This window comes from Myripristis murdjan, chromosome 12 (genome assembly GCF_902150065.1).
Source record: "Myripristis murdjan chromosome 12, fMyrMur1.1, whole genome shotgun sequence".
Taxonomy (NCBI): domain Eukaryota; kingdom Metazoa; phylum Chordata; class Actinopteri; order Holocentriformes; family Holocentridae; genus Myripristis; species Myripristis murdjan.
In genome coordinates, this window is record NC_043991.1 from 14714012 (window position 1) to 14736254 (window position 22243).

The window sequence follows — 22243 nt, forward strand, 5'->3', positions numbered from 1 at the left end:
CTGTACAAAATACAGTTTGTATTGGACTCATACCTATTCATATCGAGTCCTGAGGCCAAGTTCTTATGTTGGGTGTTGAGCCTGATTTGCACAGAAGACGGTGTCCCTGCACGACCTGCCATGAATGACCTAAACAACAAACATTTCAATGTTTATATCATGTCTGGACGTCTCTTTGGGCTGTAGCACAGAAAATAACACATGAAGCTAATCAGGGGGTTACAATTGTTTTATAGCAAAATAACTTAAGATTTGCCCCCAAGGGTAATATTTGGTACACAAGGAGTACAAAGCAGTTACAATGGATAACATGGATAATGATATAGTAGAATAATATGGCATTTTCTTAAGCATTTTGTTTACAATCAAAAATGCATGAATGTGTGCATTTTGCTATGAATAACATATGATTGTACAAGGCAAACATGAACAAAAGAAGTGCTTTGATACAGATAAATGGATAGACAATTTAAAATGATAGCATAGGTTTATACTGAAGTTCTCAATCACATTCCCTAATTTAGATCTATTCACATTGAGCATTATAGCTGCCATCTCTCCCATAACCATGTGTACAGACAATGGATGGTAAAGGTTGCCCGCTGCTTCTGAATAATTAAACATGTAGGAACTGAGAGTGTTGATTGCTACAGAGGAATCTCCAAACATTTCAGAGGATGTAAAATCAATCTGTGAATTGATCTGTAGATTATTCTCGTTGCAACATTACCATGTAGTGCCACTAATCCAAAGTCCTGTAATCCTTAACATATTCTATCATCACATATCACTGTCCAGCTAAGATTTTTAGTTCTGTTGGTGGCATGATCTCTAAAACTGCTTGACTATTTGTCGAGGACGTACTGCATCATAATGGCTGCTGGTGACAGAGTGTTTTTTTCAAATCTTGCAACATTAACTATGGCTGCAACAAATGTATCTTCACATTACATTTTAAAGACTGTGATAACATTAAAATTGCGTAATAAACAATTTACTTCAGTAAACTGTCAACTTGTGAACACTAACTAGTGAGACGGTGATATGAAATTAAATAGATTATACAGTATTTTAATACTGTATTTTGTACATTTCATGTTATACATAATTATTCAATAAGAAAAATATATATAAATCATTTTTTAGTTCATTTTAAATTGTTGGATGATCGGCCAACTACTGGGACTCAAAAATCGTTTGATATGGACAATCTCTGGGTCATTTTTTTTTTTTTTCCAACAAAGCCGTATTAGCGTCAGGCTAACAACTAGCTGCTACCTTCCTTTTTTTAAAAATTCACAGCTATGAGCTGAATACATCTGAGCAATGTCTTCAGAGACAAAAACAAAAACAAAAAAAGATCAAGCAAAACAACCTTGAACAAACTCCCTTTGGTTGGGATCACTGACATCTGTTAATAACAAGCTGCATTTAACATTATCAAAACATTGATAAAGTCCAAAAATCTGCAAAAATGTAAAGCCAAAAATATAGAATATAAAGACTGAGTGGCATTACTAACACCTGCAACCTGCTCGAAAGAACGGGACAATTTTTCCTAATCTACAATGCCTTCTCTTTATGCCACTCAATGACAGTCTGTTTCAGCCAGCTTTTGTCTTGAAATAAAAATGATCCAAGACAGAAAGCAAAAGTGGATATGAAAGTGGATACATTCTGCATACAGTATGCACAGGGAGGGTAACCAAAACAAGAATCAGAGACAGATTTTTACCAAAAAGTAGACCATGTTAACAGATTCACATTGCAACACAGAAGAGTTTGTGGTTTGAATGGGCATCCAAATTAATTGAAATGGTATTTTTCCTCACAAAGAGTCGCTGTGTGTGTCCTTTAATCTTCAAACTCCATCTGATACCGCCTCCAATAAATTCTGTTGGTTTCAGCTTCCATTTTGCTGACAGGATATGTCACCATTGTTGGTTGACTACATCAAGAACCAGATATTAAAGCTGTGCAAGGTTGTTTGTTAAATAGACACCTGGACATTTCTCCAACACTTGCATTTTCCATGAAAGGCTGTAATGCGATGAAGTGATTTCAATATATTTTCCTGTCTTAGGTGTTTCAGACATCTGCTGGCCTGGATTGTGAGCAGCTTCCATATCAAAGCGTACAAAATGACTGAAAGAAAAAAGTTCACTTTTCTTGGTAAGCCACAGCAGACGGTGCATCAATAAAATATAATGTGTATCCTGAAAAAGAAACTCCCCATCGAGTCTTCCTTTGCGTGGCTGGTCAAGAGTGAGATCGACACTACAAAGTGCTCTTAATGGTTGCCTTCCAAGGGATGTCACACTAATGGCCCATGCATCTCTATTCATCCAATCAAAGGCTCTGAGGGCAACCGAGATGTGGCTACGGGCCGGTGTTTTGGGAGAGGTTGGTGCTCCCATTAGGGAGGGCAGGCAAGGTGAAGGGGTCTACAACACCATTCAGGGGTACTTTGGTGGTCTGCGGAAGAGAAGTAGAAAACAGGTGTGGTTATCTTATTATTATCACTGTAAATTAATACCTTAATGACTTGACTGCCTATTGAATCACTGAATAAAGTCCACAACACCCTCAAAATGGGTTTTCTCTAATGAAGTATTGCAATTTTATCTCACCTGAGCTTCACCATTCCAGTAGAAGTATGAAGACTGTAATGACCCGTTTTCAGGCGGATATCCTGGAAGAGTTGGTCCCAGGTTAGGGTTGTCTCCACCAGACTGACTACGACTGATGCTGCTCATATCTGTATGGGAAGCCATCTGAGCATTGGCATGGGATGGCTGTCTCATTCCCTGATAAGGAGCAGTAGGCCAGATGGGTCCCACTTTAGTGGCCATGTCCTGCTGGGAAAGGGAGGTGCTACGTAAGGGAACGAAAGAGCAGGGGGTGGCTCTGGTTGGTGGGGCAGTAACTGTGGATCCTCTGGAGCATGTGGGGGGCAGGAGAGGACCATTTTGTCTGGTGGGAACAGTAGCAGAGGAAGGCATGTGACCTTCTCTTTTTTCATACATGCAGCTGCCAGATAATCGCTGTGTTTGTGGGCTACACTGGAATGACTGAGTTGTTGAGTTAGCACTGGCTGGTGTGTGTGAAGAATGTGTGAGAGTGTGTTGGTGAAAACTTTGTGGCAGCTGCTGCTGCCATAAAGTCTGTTCGCATTGCTGAGGTGGGCTCTGAAGCTGTGGGTCTGGACGAGGCTGCTGTGAACTCTGCCCATTAGTGTAACCTGTCCCCATGTGGTTTAGGGAAAGGCTAGGTTGCACACTTTGGCCAGCCACCTTCAAACCAGGAGGCTGGCTTGTGTTTTGTGTAGGTGGTAGCCAAGATTGATTTGGTACTTCAGGCTGTGACTGAACAGCATTATAAGAATGTGGAGAAACCATTTGGCTGCTACTGTAGTGAGCTCCACTATTTGGAGGCCAGAAATAAGAGGTGTCCCCCTGGTGATGTGTGGGTTTTAGCCTGTTTGCTGTCCTTTGTTCTGGGCTACATGTCAGTCCTGTCAAACCACCAACACCACCAAAAACATTGCCCAGCAATGTCTGCTCTCCAGGTCTACCGAGATTAGAGGCCACATCTGGCATCATCGGCCACTGTTGCTCACCATTTGAGCTGTTGGCGCTGTACAAGCTTTGGTTGCTAGGCAACAAAGACCTAGGAGAGTGGTCCTGAGGGGGGACAGACAAACTGTGGATTGGCCCAGCAACCTGAGACCGACTTTGATCTGAACCCTTCACATAGCCAGTCGTCTCTCTCTTCAGGGCTTCTTCCACATATGAAAATACATCATTAGCTAGTAAGTAATTTAGCTCTCTCGCATCTTCCCTCTCCTTATTCATTTTGAAGAGGGTATTCTCCCAGTCCCTTAGCTCTCCCTCATCCACTTCAATATCATCTATCCCACCATCCCCAATTTCTCCCAGGATCTGCTCTAAGGAGTCAAACATGGCTAGTGATGTGTGGTCCTCTACACTGGGTATCCTCTGGGAATCCTGGAGCTGGCCTGGGATACTGAGCAGAGCATGGCTGTCCAGGAAGGCTTGCTCTAGGGAGAGCTGAGGGTTGAAGGTAGGGCTCTCTTCTTGGGGACAGACTGTAAACTGGGGGCTGGCCTCTTGTGGCTGGGTGTAAACAGAACGGTCCTGCCGGAGTAAGGATCCCAGTAGAGAGGCAGGATCTAGAGGCTTCTCTGTTGAGGGCTCCTTGGGGTCAAGAGCATTAGAGTCAGGAGGGCCAGGGATTGACACGGTATCCAGAGAAATGTAGGAGTCATATAGGACACCTTCTCCAGTGGCTAGGTTAAACGGGAGCTGCTGTCTCCTTTGACGCAAGTGTTCCTCTCCTTCTTCATTTCTAGGTAAATATAAAGACAGGCAGTCAAAGAATAATAGAGACAATATAAATTCTTTCAAGGACTGTGGCAAAATTCAACACATCAACGTCTGGAAAGTCTTCACAAAACTGAGAAGGCATATGCTCACGAGAGGGGTTTCTGACGAGCGATGATGAAGTCTGGTCTCCCTGCTTTGAAGACCACCCTGGCATTAGCCTGAACCCAAACCCAAAGTCCCGTTTTGGTCAGCAGCCTGAAGAACGTGAAGCCACTTTCGCCAGTCTTGATCACTGAGAAGAGAGCAGGTGGAGACGGCAATGGCATCAGAAAACATCACTCACCACAAATAGTAAGGTCTGAAAATAAATGTAAACATTATAGGTGTAAAAATACAAAACAAAGCTACACAATACAATATATCATCGATAAAGTTAGTTAAAGATCCTCAATTAAATTAATTAATAATAGGCTTGAGTTATAGAAAGTGCTTATTATTAGTGAGCATTTAAGTACTAAGAGTGAGCTAAAAGATGGATGTGTCTTGATAGAGAGTAACTCACTCTTGAGGTGGTTGTCAGCACAATACATCATATCAGCTGCATGGATGAACTGGTATCCGGAGCCTGTTGTTATCAACTCAGTTTCTGAATAACCCAAAACCAACTTCCCTCTGAAAAGGAATAAAATAAATTCACAAACAAACACAACAACATATTGACACTGAGGAGAAAGTGACACTGACACACACTGACACTGTTGTTAGGTATCGTTAGCCTCTTTGAGTTCACTGCAGTAAACTTTGTAAATACCACCTTGATACAGTCTGCCTTTTATATCACACCACTCCAACCACTGAGGTGTGGCCTCATAACTGTCAAAAAGTTTGTTTTCCCTCGTGTTGATTTGTGAGGTGAACTTATTTACATACTGACAGTCGGTTACTGAACACCAGTAGTGGTGTGTTTCCCTGGTCACTAGCCTGGTGTGAGAGAAGTTCGATTTAGAGCAAATATCTGAAAAATGCAAAGGCACACCTGGTGTCAATGCCCATGGGTGCAAAATCCATTCTGTGTTTTGACTGGAAGATGAGGGTCTTGGTGCGGATCTCCATGACTGAAGGAGGCTGCACAGGTGTGGCAATGGCAAACAGAGCCAGCTGAGGAGGAGCCACAGTCACTTCATCCTCTGTCTTGCCTTGGCAGTGCAGGTACTTCAGACGCCCTTGGAAGTTTAGAGCCTGGGGTGGAGGAAACACACGCACACACACACATACACACAAATGCAGGAACAAATCAAGCATACAGAATCACAACAAACTTCATAATACTGATGGATTTACAGCAACTATATCCATTCTCTGTTACCAGGAAACCAGAGGAGTTGTCTAGGAGGCAGCGAAAGCGGCAGCAGAAGCTTCTCTCCAGAAAGGAGGAATTCTCTGGAGGGATGTGCTGGGGCAGGTAGCTCTGAGAGCTCCTCATAGTTTTACCGCCAGACTGGATATCTGGAGAGAAAGAGTATTTCTGTCAAGGATTGGCAAGTTTTGTTGAACACTGTATCTGCCTTAAAGGACTGCCAGTATCTGTTCTTTTGACTGTCAGATCCGATAAATGATTATGCCTGATCAAATCCAGACGCAAGAGGTCCTAATAACCTTTGCTGCTAACAAAGTAAAGTGTTTAAACGTATGTCTGTGTCCAGAGATATTTAAATGGTCACGTCTCCCGCTTCTAGACAAACCATCAGAACTAACCCAGAGAGGATCTTTTGTAATGTTCTCTGCTGGAAAACAATTTCCAGGGAAAAACTGCTTTGCACAGTGAATTATCAGTTCTGTGGTTTATGAATGGCAATGACTTTGCAGAACATGATGAGGTGGGTGTTTGAGCTGTTGAAATGTAAAATGTGGGAAAAGTCTAGTAAACAGACCAAACATTCAAAATCACTGGTATGGTCCTTCAAGAGGAGAAATATTATTGTTTTCAAAGAATAACTATTTTAGCAGCAGTCTTGGTATTAGATTTAGGATATATGTTACACCACGGACAAATGGTGTGGTGAATTCCTTCAGTAGATTAAAGGGTCTTTGTGATTCTAAAAATTCAGTATTAAGATGATACACCCACTTGTGTACAGTGACATTACTTTACCACCTGAGGTAAAGATGTAGACTGACACATGCCAAGAAATTTTTCAGTCACCTCACTGTCCCTGAACCCAAACCTGGGATTCGTCCAGAGTCAAGTTCATGTCGTGAAGAGTTAGACAGGTTTCACTGAGTATACCTGTGCTCCCCAAAGTGCTACTTTTCAGTGACTGAGCACAGGCTAAGGATTACCCACACTGCCTAATATAGCAGGTTCTCTCTCAGAGTCACCTTCTGTATCTAATTTTTAACTTCTTCATAAATATGGGGGTTAAAAATCAGGAAAAATGGAAAATACCAAGGAAAATATGTACTTGATGTTTGATTGTTAGAGGGAAGGATGTAGATTTGAAGAATCCATACCCTCTGTCCTCCGGTCCAAGCTGGTGTTGTTGGGATCAAGGGCAAAGTGGAGCTGACACCTGAACATCTCTCTGTCATCCATGTGAATGAGATCATACACACTCTGGTGCACCACATCCGACTGATTACAGGAAAAGAAAAAGAGAGGAGGTGGTTACACTTAGCAATCACATTTTAAAGAGAGGCTTTGCTTGGAAATTTCCCGTCAAATTGCACAAACACATGATCAGTTGAACCAGGTGTGTAGGGTTCACAGTGTTACCTGATGGAAGCCCAGGAAGTCCTGGATTGTTGGAGAAGTGTAGAAGATTAAGCCATCAGTTGTCACAACCACCACAAAACCATTCAGAGCCTACAGGAAAGATGGAAATACATACCATGAAGATAGCAGACACCAACACTCGTGGACACACAAACACACAATTATGTTTGTAGTTCTTCTACCTGGAGAAGGAGGTCGCCCTCTGAGAAACTGACTCCATCCAGGGACGCGGCCTGTCCGTTTCTGCCATTTGTGGGGACAGAGGGACTTGACCATGCATTCTTCTGGAGGGTTGCTGCAATGAAGAACAGAACAACAAATTAGTCATTTTTTTCTAGTTTCATGCCACAAGCACAAATCAGTTTTCAATGTCCTGCAGGTCTCCATACACAAACAATTGCGGTCATTGTACAAGTGCAGGAAGACAGAAAACAATAGAACAATCCTGAACTGCATTTTGGCAAAACATAAAATGCAATTTAAAAAACAAGACAAAAAAGGATAGACATTCTGTCCCTAATTGATACTATTTCCTGGGGAGGAACTAAAGAAAGCTCCAGACAGATGATCAAAACCAACTGGCTGAAGTGTGGACACATGATGGCTCCGATACAGTGTCACTGTAGCTGTTGAGAGCAGAAATGTCCAAGCTGTCTTCTCATCCAGATGTTAGACTGGAACTGCTCGTCTATACTTAGTGGCCTCTCTATCTACAGAGCGGGTGCATAAATTGCGCTGCCAGTGAGAATGCTGACTGATTTCAACATGAGGTTACTGGAACCACGCTGACCGCTGTCCAATTTCAAGGCAAAAGGACATCATGCACATTTTTAATCTGAGCGCTCTTGTCAAGACATGGACTACAGGAAGCCAAGACACAAGAAGCGAGGTACAAAAGCTAATTTTCTGAAGAAATCTGCAAACACCCTTTTATACAGTATATAGCTGCACACTAAGCAGCTCAGTTAGCTGACTGTATATAGCTGGTAAGATGGACAGACAAAATGTGAAAGCGAAACAGATAGGTTACTGGTCTCTGAATATCTGAAGGAGTGCAGAACAGAGTAGAATATATGGCACATTAATATACTGATAATTATTGTAATAAGAAGAGCACATTATAGTCCAAAATAATCCAACCCATCATATTTGTTTTTTTAAATTTTATACTGTCAAAATATCTCCCTACTATATTTTAACTTTAGAGGCCAAGTGAATGTTTGTACCTGACTGTAATAAATAACATCCAATAATCACTGTGTCCAATTTAAAGAGTTTGTGGCAGTTTTTAAAGGACCATACCAGTGACTTTGAATTTTTGGCCCATTTACTACAATTTGGGCACATTTTGTAAATTGTGTGGGGTACTGAAGATTTCATAACATACAATAAAAATCTGTCAATTTGTCAAAATCTCTGAGTTTTTGGCTGAAATAACAACCTTATAATGTTCTGTTTCTTCAACTAGCTCTGATCGTCACCATTCATAAACCACAGAACTGATAACGGCTGTGTAATGTAAACTTTGCCCCAGGTACTATTTGCCAGTGGAGGGCCTGTTACACTCCTCCCAATTTCAAGTCATCAAAACACTGCAGTGAAGCTGCTTTTAGGAAAACTAATGTGAGCGACTTCATTACAGTGTTGGAATACTGGTGTGAAAAAAGTTTGAAGTTTCTGAAAGTTCATTTTCATATCATAGAGGAATGAATGGAAACCAATGACTGGATAAAAGGGAGGAATCATATTGGAGTTAGATTAGGAGAAATATGAAGTATATACATGTACACCAATAGGCATATATATTATGCTAAACATGCAAAATCACTGGTATGATTGATGAAGAATCATGATTTGGTTATTGAGACTAAAATCAATAGTTCTCAGAGAGCTTATTTAGGAAAATTCTAGCTAAAGTGGAAAAAAAAAGTATGACACTGGGTTGAGTATCCAGTGTGTTTCTACAACACACCGTGTGCCGTTGCCAGTTCACTGTATCCCTGCTCATGTTTCATGGGTTTATTTCTGGAACAGACAAAGTATCAGTGACTTTCTACAGGCCACATGCTGGCAGTCCTCCATACAAGCAGGACAGAGAGACATCAGAAATCACACACAACTAAAATAAAAGTGAAAATGCTTTATCTGTATGTGTGTGTGTGTGTGTGAGAGAGAGAGAGAGAGAGAGAGAGGGAGAGCGAAAGAGAGAGTGAGAGAAAGAGAGACAGAGAGACAGCGTGTGCACATGCATATATTTGTGCAAGACAGAACAAGACGGAGTTCACAATCAAAATAAACAACACAAATGAATTCAAGTTTTCACCCACACTTCACACAGAATTATTCAATGCATCTTAAGTCAAACAGCTTCAGCACAACAGCTCACCAAAATGAAAAACACAAAAGTATTTTCAGAGAATGCTGAAAACTGGGTGCTTTCCAGCAACTTAGGCCTTGTAGACTCGGGGACTCACAAGCCAACTCCAAACGTTTTTAGGTGGGTCATGCAGTGATGGAAAAGTTTTGAACAGACAGGAAGAGTGTTTTTTCCTCTATGCTAAAAAGAAGCAATTTTTAAGCTTTAGCGAATCTTTTGTAATCTAATCTGTGATCGCTGGCATTCAGTCAGCAAAGCAATGCCTCCTTTCCTTTTCTTACAGTAATGACTCTATGGCACGCTAACAAACTTCCCTGCCCTCTCCTCCTCCTCCTGCTGCCCCCCCACCTCCTCTTTTTAAAACAAACCCAATGAATCTGCCTCTCGTCTCCCCCCTACAAACGCAGGAATTTGCCTTGACATCTCAGTCAAGAGGAGCCTCCTACAACTAAAACAAGGGCTGGAAGAATCATAGGTCTGTTAGTAAAGCATGAACTACAACCAGCCCCAGGGTCTGCTGAAATTGATGCAATGCATCATAATGTCACCAGGAATTAAGCTCAGAAAGGACACAATGTGTGACACACACCACTAATGTAGACTAAACAAACTGGACAGTTTAACTGAGGAGTCAACTTGTCCGTTTCACAACTGGCTGGTGTACAGTAACCCAAAACCCAGTATCTAGCCTCCCCTGTGCTCCCTCTCCTCCCTTGGCTGTCTCCCCCGCGTTCACTTCCATTCTTTCCTGCCTCCCTTCCTTTTCCTCTCCTCCCCTCTCCTCTCACCCCCGTCTCCCGCCTCCACTCAGCGCTGCGGACTTTGAGGGTTGAGAGTTCACACGCAGAGCCGGCGCAGCAGGCCAAAGACGTGGGCCTGGAGAGAGGGGGGCTAACAATGTGGTGTGCTGCAACACTTCAGACTGTTAAGAAACAGCTGACAGGGAATAAAGGCAAGAGGACACATTGTGGTAATCAGAGAGAGCCAGTGCAAAGATCAGAAGAGGCTAAGTGAAAGGAAAACAACCGCAGCATACATTAAACACAAATGTGCCCATGTGGATCATCCAAAAAAAAAATCAGAGGCCATATTCACAAAGCTTTCTGGTACGGAGTCAGTTCTACTGGGGAAATTCTAAGAATAGCTCTTCTAAGAATTTCCCCTTACAAATAAGACACAATCCTAGTACAGATTAAAGTTATTCACGTGGTATCTCAAGTCTTAAGACACTGCTAAGGTGGAAAACAGCAGGACTTCAAGAGTAGTGAGGGCAGCTTTTAGAAAACTGGGGACTTTCTTAAACAGAGGAGAGAAAAGGTCGACAGTAGAAATCTTCTCAAAACGCTGAGTAATGGCAATAAGTGCTACAGATTAGATCGTGCAGAAATAATATTTGTGGCTGATCTCATTACAGATTTGCTGACCTCTCCTGAAGCAATAATAAAAGTTATAAAAGTGAACGAAAGCCAGTCATATCAAGAATAACTGGTATCATTCAAGAAAATGAATAAAATGGCTGTAAAAAATTAACGTAGTCGTATTTGGGCTCACACTTCTGGGCAAGACACCTTTTGTTTTGGGGGAAAAAAAAGATAGATTTTCTAACATAACCTTCAACATTATTGTCACCCCTATGATTAATATTTAGTGAAGCTTCTGCAGGAAAAGATACAAGGACTGAACCTCTTCCTGTAATGTCTGACAAGGCTGGAGACACTTTTGGGGGATCTTGGGATGCTCCTCTGTAAAAACATGATGTCCTCACTGGATGTTTAACTTGAAGCTTCAATGAATATCTTTTTTGCGCAGACATGCCTCTCTATGACTCTGGCTGCACATACTGACACTGCAAGCAAACATGACATTACCGTGTCTGTCTCTTTAAGGGACACTGCTTTATTCTCACTACTCTACATCTTCCATGCAGAAAACTTCAGGAAAACTTTGACTGCAGGAATTGAGTAGGAGTCTGGATTGTTTTATGTTCCTGCAACCACTTCTGTGTTGATGTACTGTATGTTTGGTGTCACTGTCTTGCTGAAAGGTCTCTCTCAGTTTTGATATTCTGGTCTTTAGTGGACAAGAGCCTGTGGACCACAAGCAGCAAAACAGCCCCAATGCATCAATCAAGCATCACTGATCCACCACCATACTAGAGTTCTCATCGGGCCTGAAAATTAAGACCCTACCCTACTAATTAGCCGAACTTTAGGCCCGACAGCCCGATAAAGCCCGGAAAAAAAAGGAGAGGGGGAAAAAAAAAAGTTCGCCAAATTCGCCATTATTTAGCAGCGCCGGTGGCTCAAATTCTAGTAGCAGTGAGAGAACGGACATAATAGTTGGCAAAAGGCAGCTTCACCACAGAACCAGAACCCGAAGCCCTACTAGTCCAGTAATTTTAGGCCAAAATTGGGGTCAACCTAGGACAAACTGCAAGAGAAGCAAACTCAACTGATTTTGGATCCTCAGTTTGTCCTGAGTAAGGGAAAAAAAGTCCCAAGAAATCCCATTGGTGGAAAGTTTTGAAAATCACCTATTTATCACCACATATTACCAAAAAACACTGTTGCGCTAATATGCGCTAATAAGGAATATAAGGAATAAATGCCAGAAGAGACATTTAAACAGTGAATTAAAAGGTTACTATATATATAGTAACCTTGAATTAAAAGGTTACTATATAACAGTGAATTAAAAGGTTACTATATATATAGTAACCTTTTAATTCACTGTTTAAATGTCTCTTCTGGCATTTATTCCTTATATTCCTTATTAGTGCATATCAAATCAGATAATGTGTGATATGCATGTGTCAACAGAATAATTCAAAGAACTTGTAATTGACTTTTTTTCTTGTCTTTGTGTGTGTAATCAACTTGTGAATTTTTATAGTGATATCTGAAAGTAAAATTTGGAACCCCTTTCCCCTGTGTGTTAAAAACAGTGTTTTTTGGTAATATGTGGTCATAAATAGGTGATTTTCAAAACTTTCCACCAATGGGATTTCTTGGGACTTTTTTCCCCTCACTCAGGACAAACTGAGGATCCAAAATCAGTTGAGTTTGCTTCTCTTGCAATTTGTCCTAGGTTTTTTCATAAAATGACTGGACTATACCCTACCCGAGCAATTCACATACATTTTAGGCCCTACCCTACCCGAAAATGTCAGGTAGGGTCGGGTAGGATCGGGTTCGGGCAGAATTTGAGAACTCTACACCATACATCTTACTGTGGGTATCGGGTGCTTCTCCTTGTATTCAGTTGTCTTTTGTACTCAAAAACGCTGGTGATGAGCTTGGTAAAGTTCAGGCACTTACATTTCTGGGTTACCTCCAGAAAGGCCTTCGTTCATGCAACGCTTCCAAAGAACTCGCAGACTTGGAAGCAGCATCTAACAACTGATGTAAAAAATATGTGACCCGAAGCCTCCACGAAACTGAGCTGTTCTGAAAATGTGATCTTTGGGTTCTTGTGCACATGCCTCCTTGAATTAAAAGCTCACTGGTTTTCCCTGTGATAACGGTCGACAAAGGGATTTTACATTGTGTGCAACATAGCATTTACACCACAGTGACAATGATGAAAGGCAACAATACAACAGGGAGGAGCACTAATGAGCCAGTGATATCAATGACCTGGATAACGCGCACACACACACACACACACGGCTGGGACTCCCCACCAGCCTGTGAGAACTGAGGCTGCCTCTAGGATGAGAAGTGAAACGTCTTTGAGAATCTAAAAATGAGTCCAGCTGCCCCTGATTCAACTCTTTGTGGTTACCCGTGACCTGGATGACTGAGAACGAACACAGACATCGGCAAGAAAACAGCCTCTGGAGACTGAGATTTAAAAAATACATAAATAAATAAATATGAATGTATGAATATAATAAAAATACAAAATAGTTTCATCACAGACACTACTTTGCATGATTTTAAATATTCTTAGCAAACAGCTGTGAGCCCTATGTTTTTGAGAAAAATGTTACTCATAAAAAGTATGTCATCTTATTCAATAATTTGCACTCATATTCATGAAGGATGACAATAATTCTTTGCTGGGGCCTTACGACAAAAATGAAAATGGTTAAAATGTAAATGCATTTGGCAACAGGGAAAAAGCAGCAGGCATGATTTGGATCCATCTCAACCCTCCAGTCACCATGCAAACAATTATGGCTCTTTCACAGCTTCATACTGCGCCTCAGTTTATTAATTTCTACAGGACATGTGGACCTTGTGAACCAACAAAACAGTATTTACCGACAGAGAAGGTTTTGCCAGGGGTTTCAGGGTCACTAATGGGGCACAAGACCACAACATCATCGTATCTATTCTTGTTCAACAGCCCTATTTACAGGCAGACTTTCACCAACTGTTAATGCCAAACTGATAAAGTCATAACAAGATCATCACATTGACACATCCTTGCAATTTTGCCAACATTAACAGGTTGGGACATTTACATGCTATCGGAATATAAAAAGCACAAGGATTCTTGGAACTGGTGTCTGTCAAACTTTGCAATCTTACTCACATAACATCCCTGTTAACCCCAAGTTACTGCTTAATAAGTGTTACTGCTTTATAGTGAATCTAATCTGGTCCTCACCACAAAGCAAAGAAAAATCTGTTGTGTTGGCCGCAACTGCAGCCAAGAAAGTGTCAGCCCAGTGCCGGCTCCATGCCCACACTTTAGATATTCAGAAATGGCTGCAACTTTTCTGTGATGTACAGTAATGATGCTTCAACTTTCCTCTACAAAGATAAAAAAGTTCACGTCAACACTCGCTGTTTGTAAGAATGCATTCACAATGACTCTGATTCCAGCACATTTTTGTCTTGTTTTGTTTTTCCTTGGGAGGGAGGGGCCTTAAGGGTGTGTTTTGTGTTTTGTAAGCTTCAAATCTATAAATAACGAAAAAAAAAAAAAATCGGTCACATTTTTTAGGTTGCCCTATTTATTTATTTGACCTGTTAAACTGAGAGTTTCATTTTTGACATCACTCCTTTTCCATTTCGCCATCTGACCTTAGCCCTTCATTCTCAATGACCCTGTTCCCACCTGGTATTAACACCTGAGAAATCTGAATTCAAGCTGACACCTCTAAGTACAGGTGTAAACAGCAGCAATGCGTCCTCAATGCGTCTTGAGTGATTGGACCTCAGGACACATTTGGAGGTGGTCTGGGACGCTTGTGTCCATATCGCCTTAGAGGTATAAACAAACGTATCCCAGGGCGGATTGAAGCCCCGCCTACTAAATTGATATCCTCTGTCTTGTCTAGCGCAGATGAACTGTCAGCTGATGGCCAAATGCAAACTGAAGTATAGGTCGACTATAAAGCAACTGCTAGTGAATAAAAACTCCCCTGAATGTGAAATCAGCTCCCCTAAAAACACGGTGCAATACAGGATTTTTCTTCCATATAAAATTCAGGCTGGGCAGCCTTTCTTAAATTTTGTGCCCCGGTGCACTTAAACACATTCTTTATATCCCTTGACGCTATAGAGTTACTAAAAGGAAGACTACAGAAATATTACAGATTGATTTATCCACCTAAGCAGAGAACCCAACCCTCTCAGACCCGCTGCAATAACTAAATCATCTGAGCCAGAATCTCTCTCTCTCTTTCTCTCTCTCTCGTTTATTTGCATATAGAGCGGGAAAGTGAGATCTGAAAGTGTGCAGGCGAGACACATTCTAATGCCAGTTGTGTACCAGCAGACTGACAGCTGTCCACTTCTGTCCAGATCAGCAGAGACGCATTTTAATAGCAGGTGGGAACAGAGCCAATGACCGCGAGAGGCATGCTGGGATTTTTTTCTTAATCAACCAATGACAGCATCTAAAACACAGTCATACATAGCAGCAGGGCCAGCCACTTCCTCACTAAGAGAAAAGCTCATTTCCATTCTGCTCAGAGTTGCTCTGAGAACTTTCCTAAATCTCTCCTAAGGTGGGACTCCTTGCTTGGAATTTTTACACGACCGTAACAGGGCTCATTCTTTATTTTGTCTGTGGCTGTTTGTGAATGCAGCCCCATGTGTATGTACACAAGATCTGATATTGTTCAGTAGGAACGGAAGTGCAGATGGAGGGAAGTTACAGGATGCAAACATCCTTGCTATCAAAGTCATTATGCAAATTACAAAATACTACACATCTATTCTTTGCCAAGGAGCTAAGTGGTAAACAAAATTTGAGGACTGAACAGTTGTAAAAATATATTCAAAATATAAAAATATATTCAATTCAGACTATGGACTATGGCACAACGCAACAAGTGCACACTAAAGTTTTTAAGAACAAAACCTTTTTTTTTTGTTTTGTTTTTTTAACCCTTCACTTTATGTTTGCTTACTGTCTTACAAAACTGTGTAGCAATGACAGATTAATATTTTCTAACTTGGTGCTGACACAGCTAGCCAAACATCTAGATTACATACTATGGCTCAATAAATATGCTGCCAAGATAGCATCAGCCCTTAGTTTATGGAGGCCAGCAGTCTGTGTCTATCTGAGTGTCTCTTCTGCTTATCTTGCAGCTATGCTTCTCACATCCTCAGTCTCCTTCCTGTGTTCAGAGGTGGTTAATTGCAGTTTGGAGAAGAGACGACTGACGGGTGCCACGTTGGTTTGGGGTTAAGGTTAGGGTTAAGGTATTGGTTAGGGTTAGGATTCTGGGTCTGGGCATGAAGATTTGAACTGTATGTGGTATACAGTATGTACCGCCACGTTTTCTAGCTGTTCCGGTATTAAGAGATACAGTTGCAATGTGGTTAAACACACCTGCAGCCTCACTGTAAAGTTCAGAGAAAGGAAAGGAAAAAAGCTCTTAAAAAGTGTTTGGGACATATTCCTCTGACAACCCTTTGAAAACTGAGACAATTCATTTGATTTCTTAAAAAACATAGAATTATGTATCATGATCTTTGAAGATTACCACAAAATTATCAGAAAGCTAACCTAAAAATTGTTTTAAAAAAGAAAAAAGAAAACATCAAATTGCCACAAAATTCCCAATTTCCTTTAATTGCCTAATAAACAAAAAAGAAAAATAAATAAAATCATTAAAAAAAAAAATCCAATAAAACTCCTAGAAAATGACAATTTTCCACCCAAAACTAATTAAAAGTAGTAAAGCAATTTATATTTATAATTATCACAACTATGCATTTTAATATAAATCACCATACATATTACTCAAAACTTTGGGGGAAAAAAAGTAAGTTCTCACAAAATTACTGGAATTTTTTTAAATTAAATGAAAAATAAATAATACATAAATAAATAAATAAGTAAACTAAAAAAAACAAACAAACAAATAATTAAAAATAAAATCAAAATTAAAGCCCACCCCCATAGCCTACACAGGTTTCAAACAGTTAAGTCAAGCGTCAACTTCGGCTTAACCCTTTGTTGTCAGGTACAAGGTGTGTGGTCTCTATGAGGTACATCGAAAGGCAGGCACACACACACACACACACACACACACACACACACACACACGGTCCCCTCCTTTCACAAAAACACACACATGCATGTACACACAGTGAATCGATCTCAGAATACTCTCAAGTATACTCTTAGTGGTTTCTCTTCAGGGAAACCTGAGATGCTCCCCAGCTGCTAACAATGAAGGTTAACCTCATGCACTACAGTGTCTATATTTTCTCATCGAAAACTCAGCCCATCAATATCCACTAAAATGGTTGTTGAAACCACAGAACTTGAATAGTTGAATGGACTTGGCTATTCAAATCAATGCATCAGGGTGGTCGAAGCAGCGGCCATTTTTATGTGCATCGTTGCCACGGTGTGGGCTAGCTTCGACTTGCGATTAGTCGCCCACTTGCTCAGGACCAAGGAAGTGGAACGACGTCTTGGTTTTCAGCTGCTGTCTGTTAGCCGTTTACAGCTAACAAAAACTTTTCTTCTCCACTTAAGTGTAGCATTTAAGGAGATGCACTAAGTAAAAGGTAGACCATGTTTTATGAGCTTACCATCTGGGTTTACTAGTTTTACTAGACACTGATTCAAATGTTCACAATTCTTTCATTTATATCTTAGAATGACAGCCACAACATACTTGCACAGTTCTCAAGCAACCATGGCACACTTTGCAGCCATACCGATTCGTCACCATTGCAAAGAACTACAGTCGCCATTTTATTCTGTACCAGACAAATTACCGCAGCAAACACTGCAATGACCATTCTAGTAGGCCTCCATTCACGTTCTGTGGTTGAGACATGTTCCCCAATGAAAGAACAACAGTTGGAGAAATGATACTGCATGTCTGCTTCTTGAATGAACTTGACTGTTTTTTCCAGTCTTAAAATAGTCTTCATATTCTTCTTCTTTTCTTTTTTTCCCCCCAAATGTTAAGCTCAGAGTGGTTCTGTATTGTATGTAGGCCTCAGCATCCCTGGCCTGTTTATGAGTCACCGTAGCAGACACCAGGCAATCTTGAGGGGAAACTGCTGCTGCAGGCTGGGTTAATGACAGCACTGACCTGGCCTCAACCCTGTTCACCCCTCATTATCAACAAACACAGGAAACAGCCATGAACAGCCAGCCAGCCAGCCAGCCAGCCAGCCAGCCAGCCAGGCACAGCCCAAACATCACACCCCCGTCCCCCTTGTGGTATCAGACTTCCTCAGCAGCTCAGACTCTGGACCTGTTACTACGGTGAGAGTGGCTCACCATGGTGACGTCGGTGCCTATGGCAGCAGCATCACCTGGGACCCACTCAGAGCCTACAGAGAGAAAGGTATTCATCACAAGACAAGTCTCTGCTCACATGCAGAGTTTTTATCAATCTAATGTTGTATTTTTGACTATGCATGACTGAGTGTCACTATATTACACCTGTATAATAGGGAGCTTTTAAAGGTGCACAATCTTGTTGACTTTGCATACATAAACTTTGCCTGCCTTGTTTCCAGGAGTGCTGCTGCATGCTGTGTGTTGAGTGCTCAGCAGGAGCGTCGCTAGGACTGACGTCAGCATCCAGACCAAAAATACACTATTACTCACACACACACCGACAGACAAAAACAGGCCGGAGACACACTTTCAAAAACGCTCAAAACACACACAAACATGCAGTCCGCACAGCAGATCTAAAGAATCTACACACAATTTAAAATGTTCTTAAATTTGGTGTCTCAAAGGCTGAAATCAAGGTAAGTCTGGCTTTGTACACATTGAAGAGAACAATTTCTGTGTGGGGAAAAAAAAAAAAAAACACCTCAAAAATGGGAACGCTTTGGTTGCAGAAGTCAGCACACCCCTAAATTAATACACTGGTGGAAACCCCTTTCCTCACTTGCACCTCCTGCCTTGCTGAAGAGAAACAGCACTGTAGCATGGGGCTGTCACCATCATGCTTGATCACACAACCCCATTATATGAGTCAAAGTATAGATACTGGCGGTCAAAGATTACTCCACTACTACAAGCTGCTCAGCCACATTTATGCTGTACGAACACACTTAACCACCACTGCCTTAGTCACCTCCTCTTTCCTAACAACAAATGGAACGGATGTGTTTTACTTTCAACGTGGATGTCTTGCCTGTGCTTGTTTCACAGAGCTGGATGTTGTATTTACATCAAACCAGCTGAGAGTGGGGACTGTGACTGGTTTTTCTCCAGTAAAACACAGCATGTGGCCAGTCACATTTTTTCACAGCTACGCTTACAAGTAACAAGTAATGACAACATTCATAGAAATGTACTGGAGTTAAAAGAAGAATATTTGTCTTTGAAATGTAGTGGAGTACAAGTCAGTAAAAATCAAAGTTTCTAAGAAAACAAATACTCAAGTAAAGATACTTGAAAAATGTATTTAAGTACAGTACTATAGTAAATGTACTTTGTTTCTGTTCACCACCGTGCTTGACAGTGGGGACTGTGGTCTTGGAGCGATGGGCTGTTCTGGCTTTACAGCAAACACTGTTTTTGGAACTGAGGCCAAATAGTCCAGTAATTTTAGGCCAAAATTGGGGTCAACCTAGGACAAATTGCAAGAGAAGCAAACTCAACTGATTTTGTATCCTCAGTTTGTCCTGAGGGAGGGAAAAAAAAGTCCCAAGAAATCCCACTGGTGGAAAGTTTTGAAAATCACCTATTTATGACCACATATTACCAAAAAACACTGTTTTTAACACACAGGGGAAAGGGGTTCCAAATTTTACTTTCAGATATCACTATAAAAATTCACAAGTTGATTACACACACAAAGACAAGAAAAAAAGTCAATTACAAGTTCTTTGAATTATTCTGTTTACACATGCATATCACACATTATCTGATTTTATATGCGCTAATTGGAATAAATGCCAGAACAGATATTTAAACAGTGAATTAAAAGGTTACTATATATATAGTAACCTTAAATTAAAAGGTTACTATATAACAGTGAATTAAAAGGTTACTTTTACTTTTTGAGTTTGCTTCTCTTGCAATTTGTCCTAGGTTTTTTCATAAAATGACTGGACTAAAAAGGTGCCACCTGTATCAGACGACAAGAGTTTTACTATATGACAATGGGAGACCCTGTCCTTCTTCACTATTCTGATGTGACTTCTTGTTGTTGTTTTTTTTTGTTGTTTTTTTTTGTGTGTGTGTGTGTGTGTGTGTGTGTAAATAGGCTACCCTTCAACCACCCTTCCCCTCAGCCAAGAACTGTGGCAATCAAATTGCTTATATGTTTACAGAAGAGCCAGCTCTTGTCTTAAATCCTTAAGTTGACCTCTGGACGGGCTCCCTGATCCCTGACCTCCTTCGTCTGTCTTACAGTGACCGTCTGATCTGGGCGAGACCCTGGTGGGGCCAAATTTAATCCATTTCTTGATTATTGTTTTTCTTGAGTTCCTAGATGGATTTAAGGTCTCTGATATATAACTGTAACCCCTTTTCTTATATGTGCCTTTTAACAATGTGATTCAGAAGATGTTTCACATACCTTTTGTTCTTGCTTTGAAACTGCTGGCTACCAAGTCTAAATTAAAGAGGAAAAACTTCCTTATATTTCATTTTAGGCCTCAAGGCAATAGAGGTTTTACCAAGTGTGTAAATTTCATAGATGCACAGTATGCAAAGAAATATCAGCATGCCTGTAACACTTTTTATTATTGAATAGAAACTCAAAAAGTAAAGGGAATATGTTGAAAATTTATTTGGATTGTTGTTAAAGTGTCTTTGTATACTTTTTCCTCTTGTCTTATGACACTCCCTTTACCACTGCCACACAGTGACTTCTTAGAGTCGATAAATATTCAGTCTTCGAATTCAAATTTTGAAAATAACTGATTACTACTCAACAACCAAAGTGAAGCAATCTGAAAGTGTGTCAGATTATGAAAACACAAACAATGTGAGAAATGTTTGACTCCAGTATTCAAAGTAAAGTGGACTTGGGGGAGACTGGGGGGAGTGAGATTAACAGCATGGAGAAAAGTCTGCCACTGCTTTATGTAGATATCTTAATTAGTGACAGAGTGAATATGTTCTTTCTGATGAGGAGGGCAAACAGACTAGTGTTGCAGAGACAAACAAGAGATCTGTTTTCATCTTACACACCAGAACCCTGAGGACAGGTCACATCTTACAACAACCCCCCCACCCCACCCCACCCCGCTGTCCTCCGCTATGGATGTGACTACACCGTCAAAACATTCTCACAACACACTAAACTATCAATTAAAGAACACATCAAAGATTGTGTGGGTGTTGTGTCGATGCCTTGTGTTTTTTAAGGCTTTGTTGTGTGCTGCATGGGGCATTTACGCCTTCTATTATTCAGCCCTGAACAAACGTCCTCCACAATCAGAGGAAACTGCTGTGGAAGATTAGAAGCAGCATTTAGAAGCAATTCAAGAGGCCACCAAGAGGTCTTTTCTCTAAAAAACAATGAAAATTGCAACACTTTCATCCTGGCAAACACAACACAGGATTTTTTTTGTTTGTTTGTCTGAGACAAACTTATAGCATTTAAAGTACAACATTTGGTCTTGATTCTTTGGCTGAAGCTGTGAAATGCTTATGGTACTCGATCATTAGACGGTTGGATATGTCAAAACAGGACAGTGAGCTGATCTGAAGGGTCTGCGGTGAGACTTGCATCTGCTGGCAAGTACAGAATTAAATTCTGTGCCTTCAGCCCATCACCACTCAGCCATGTTGTTTTACATTTTAAGGTTAAGAAGAGGAAACTGATCAGGATACAGATGGAAAAGTCATTAGGTAGAGCTCTGCCAACCACAGACTGGGACTGTGCTACGCCCTGGCAGCATACCACAGACACACTCTTCATGGGCAATTGAATTACAAATGAACACACACACACACACACACACACACACACACACACGCTCACGCACGCACACACATGCACACACACACACAATAGCCCCTGACTTGCATGACCGAATCTGGGTCAAGAAGATTCAATATCACCTCTTTTTTCAGAGCGCCTATGAAGGAGGAGGATATGCATGCACAGGCCCACAAACACACACACACACACACACACACACACACAAACACACACACACACACACACACACACACACACACACACACACACACACACACACACACACACACACACACACACACACTTACTCTTTTTCCTCCCTTTCATTTTATCAAACCTCAGGCATGAGCTGAATATACAGATACAGAAATTTTGTTTTCCTCCTCAAAAAACAATAGCAGTGTTTTTGTCCAAAG

General features: G+C 41.0%; 1 protein-coding gene across 1 annotated transcript in view; it reads right to left on the bottom strand.

Annotated features, from left to right (window-relative positions):
- Positions 1 to 211: 211 nt before the first annotated feature.
- The window catches only part of LOC115369002 (aryl hydrocarbon receptor-like), a 33737-nt gene continuing 11705 nt past the window's right edge, over positions 212 to 22243 (bottom strand). The window contains exons 3-11 of the mRNA XM_030065495.1: positions 7302 to 7414; positions 7120 to 7209; positions 6858 to 6978; positions 5713 to 5852; positions 5383 to 5585; positions 4909 to 5018; positions 4497 to 4638; positions 2631 to 4368; positions 212 to 2475 (exon numbers count right to left, since the gene is read on the bottom strand). Of these exons, the coding sequence (XP_029921355.1) occupies positions 2380 to 2475; positions 2631 to 4368; positions 4497 to 4638; positions 4909 to 5018; positions 5383 to 5585; positions 5713 to 5852; positions 6858 to 6978; positions 7120 to 7209; positions 7302 to 7414 (2753 nt within the window). The 3' untranslated portion in view covers positions 212 to 2379. The remainder of the gene's footprint in view (positions 2476 to 2630; positions 4369 to 4496; positions 4639 to 4908; positions 5019 to 5382; positions 5586 to 5712; positions 5853 to 6857; positions 6979 to 7119; positions 7210 to 7301; positions 7415 to 22243) is intronic.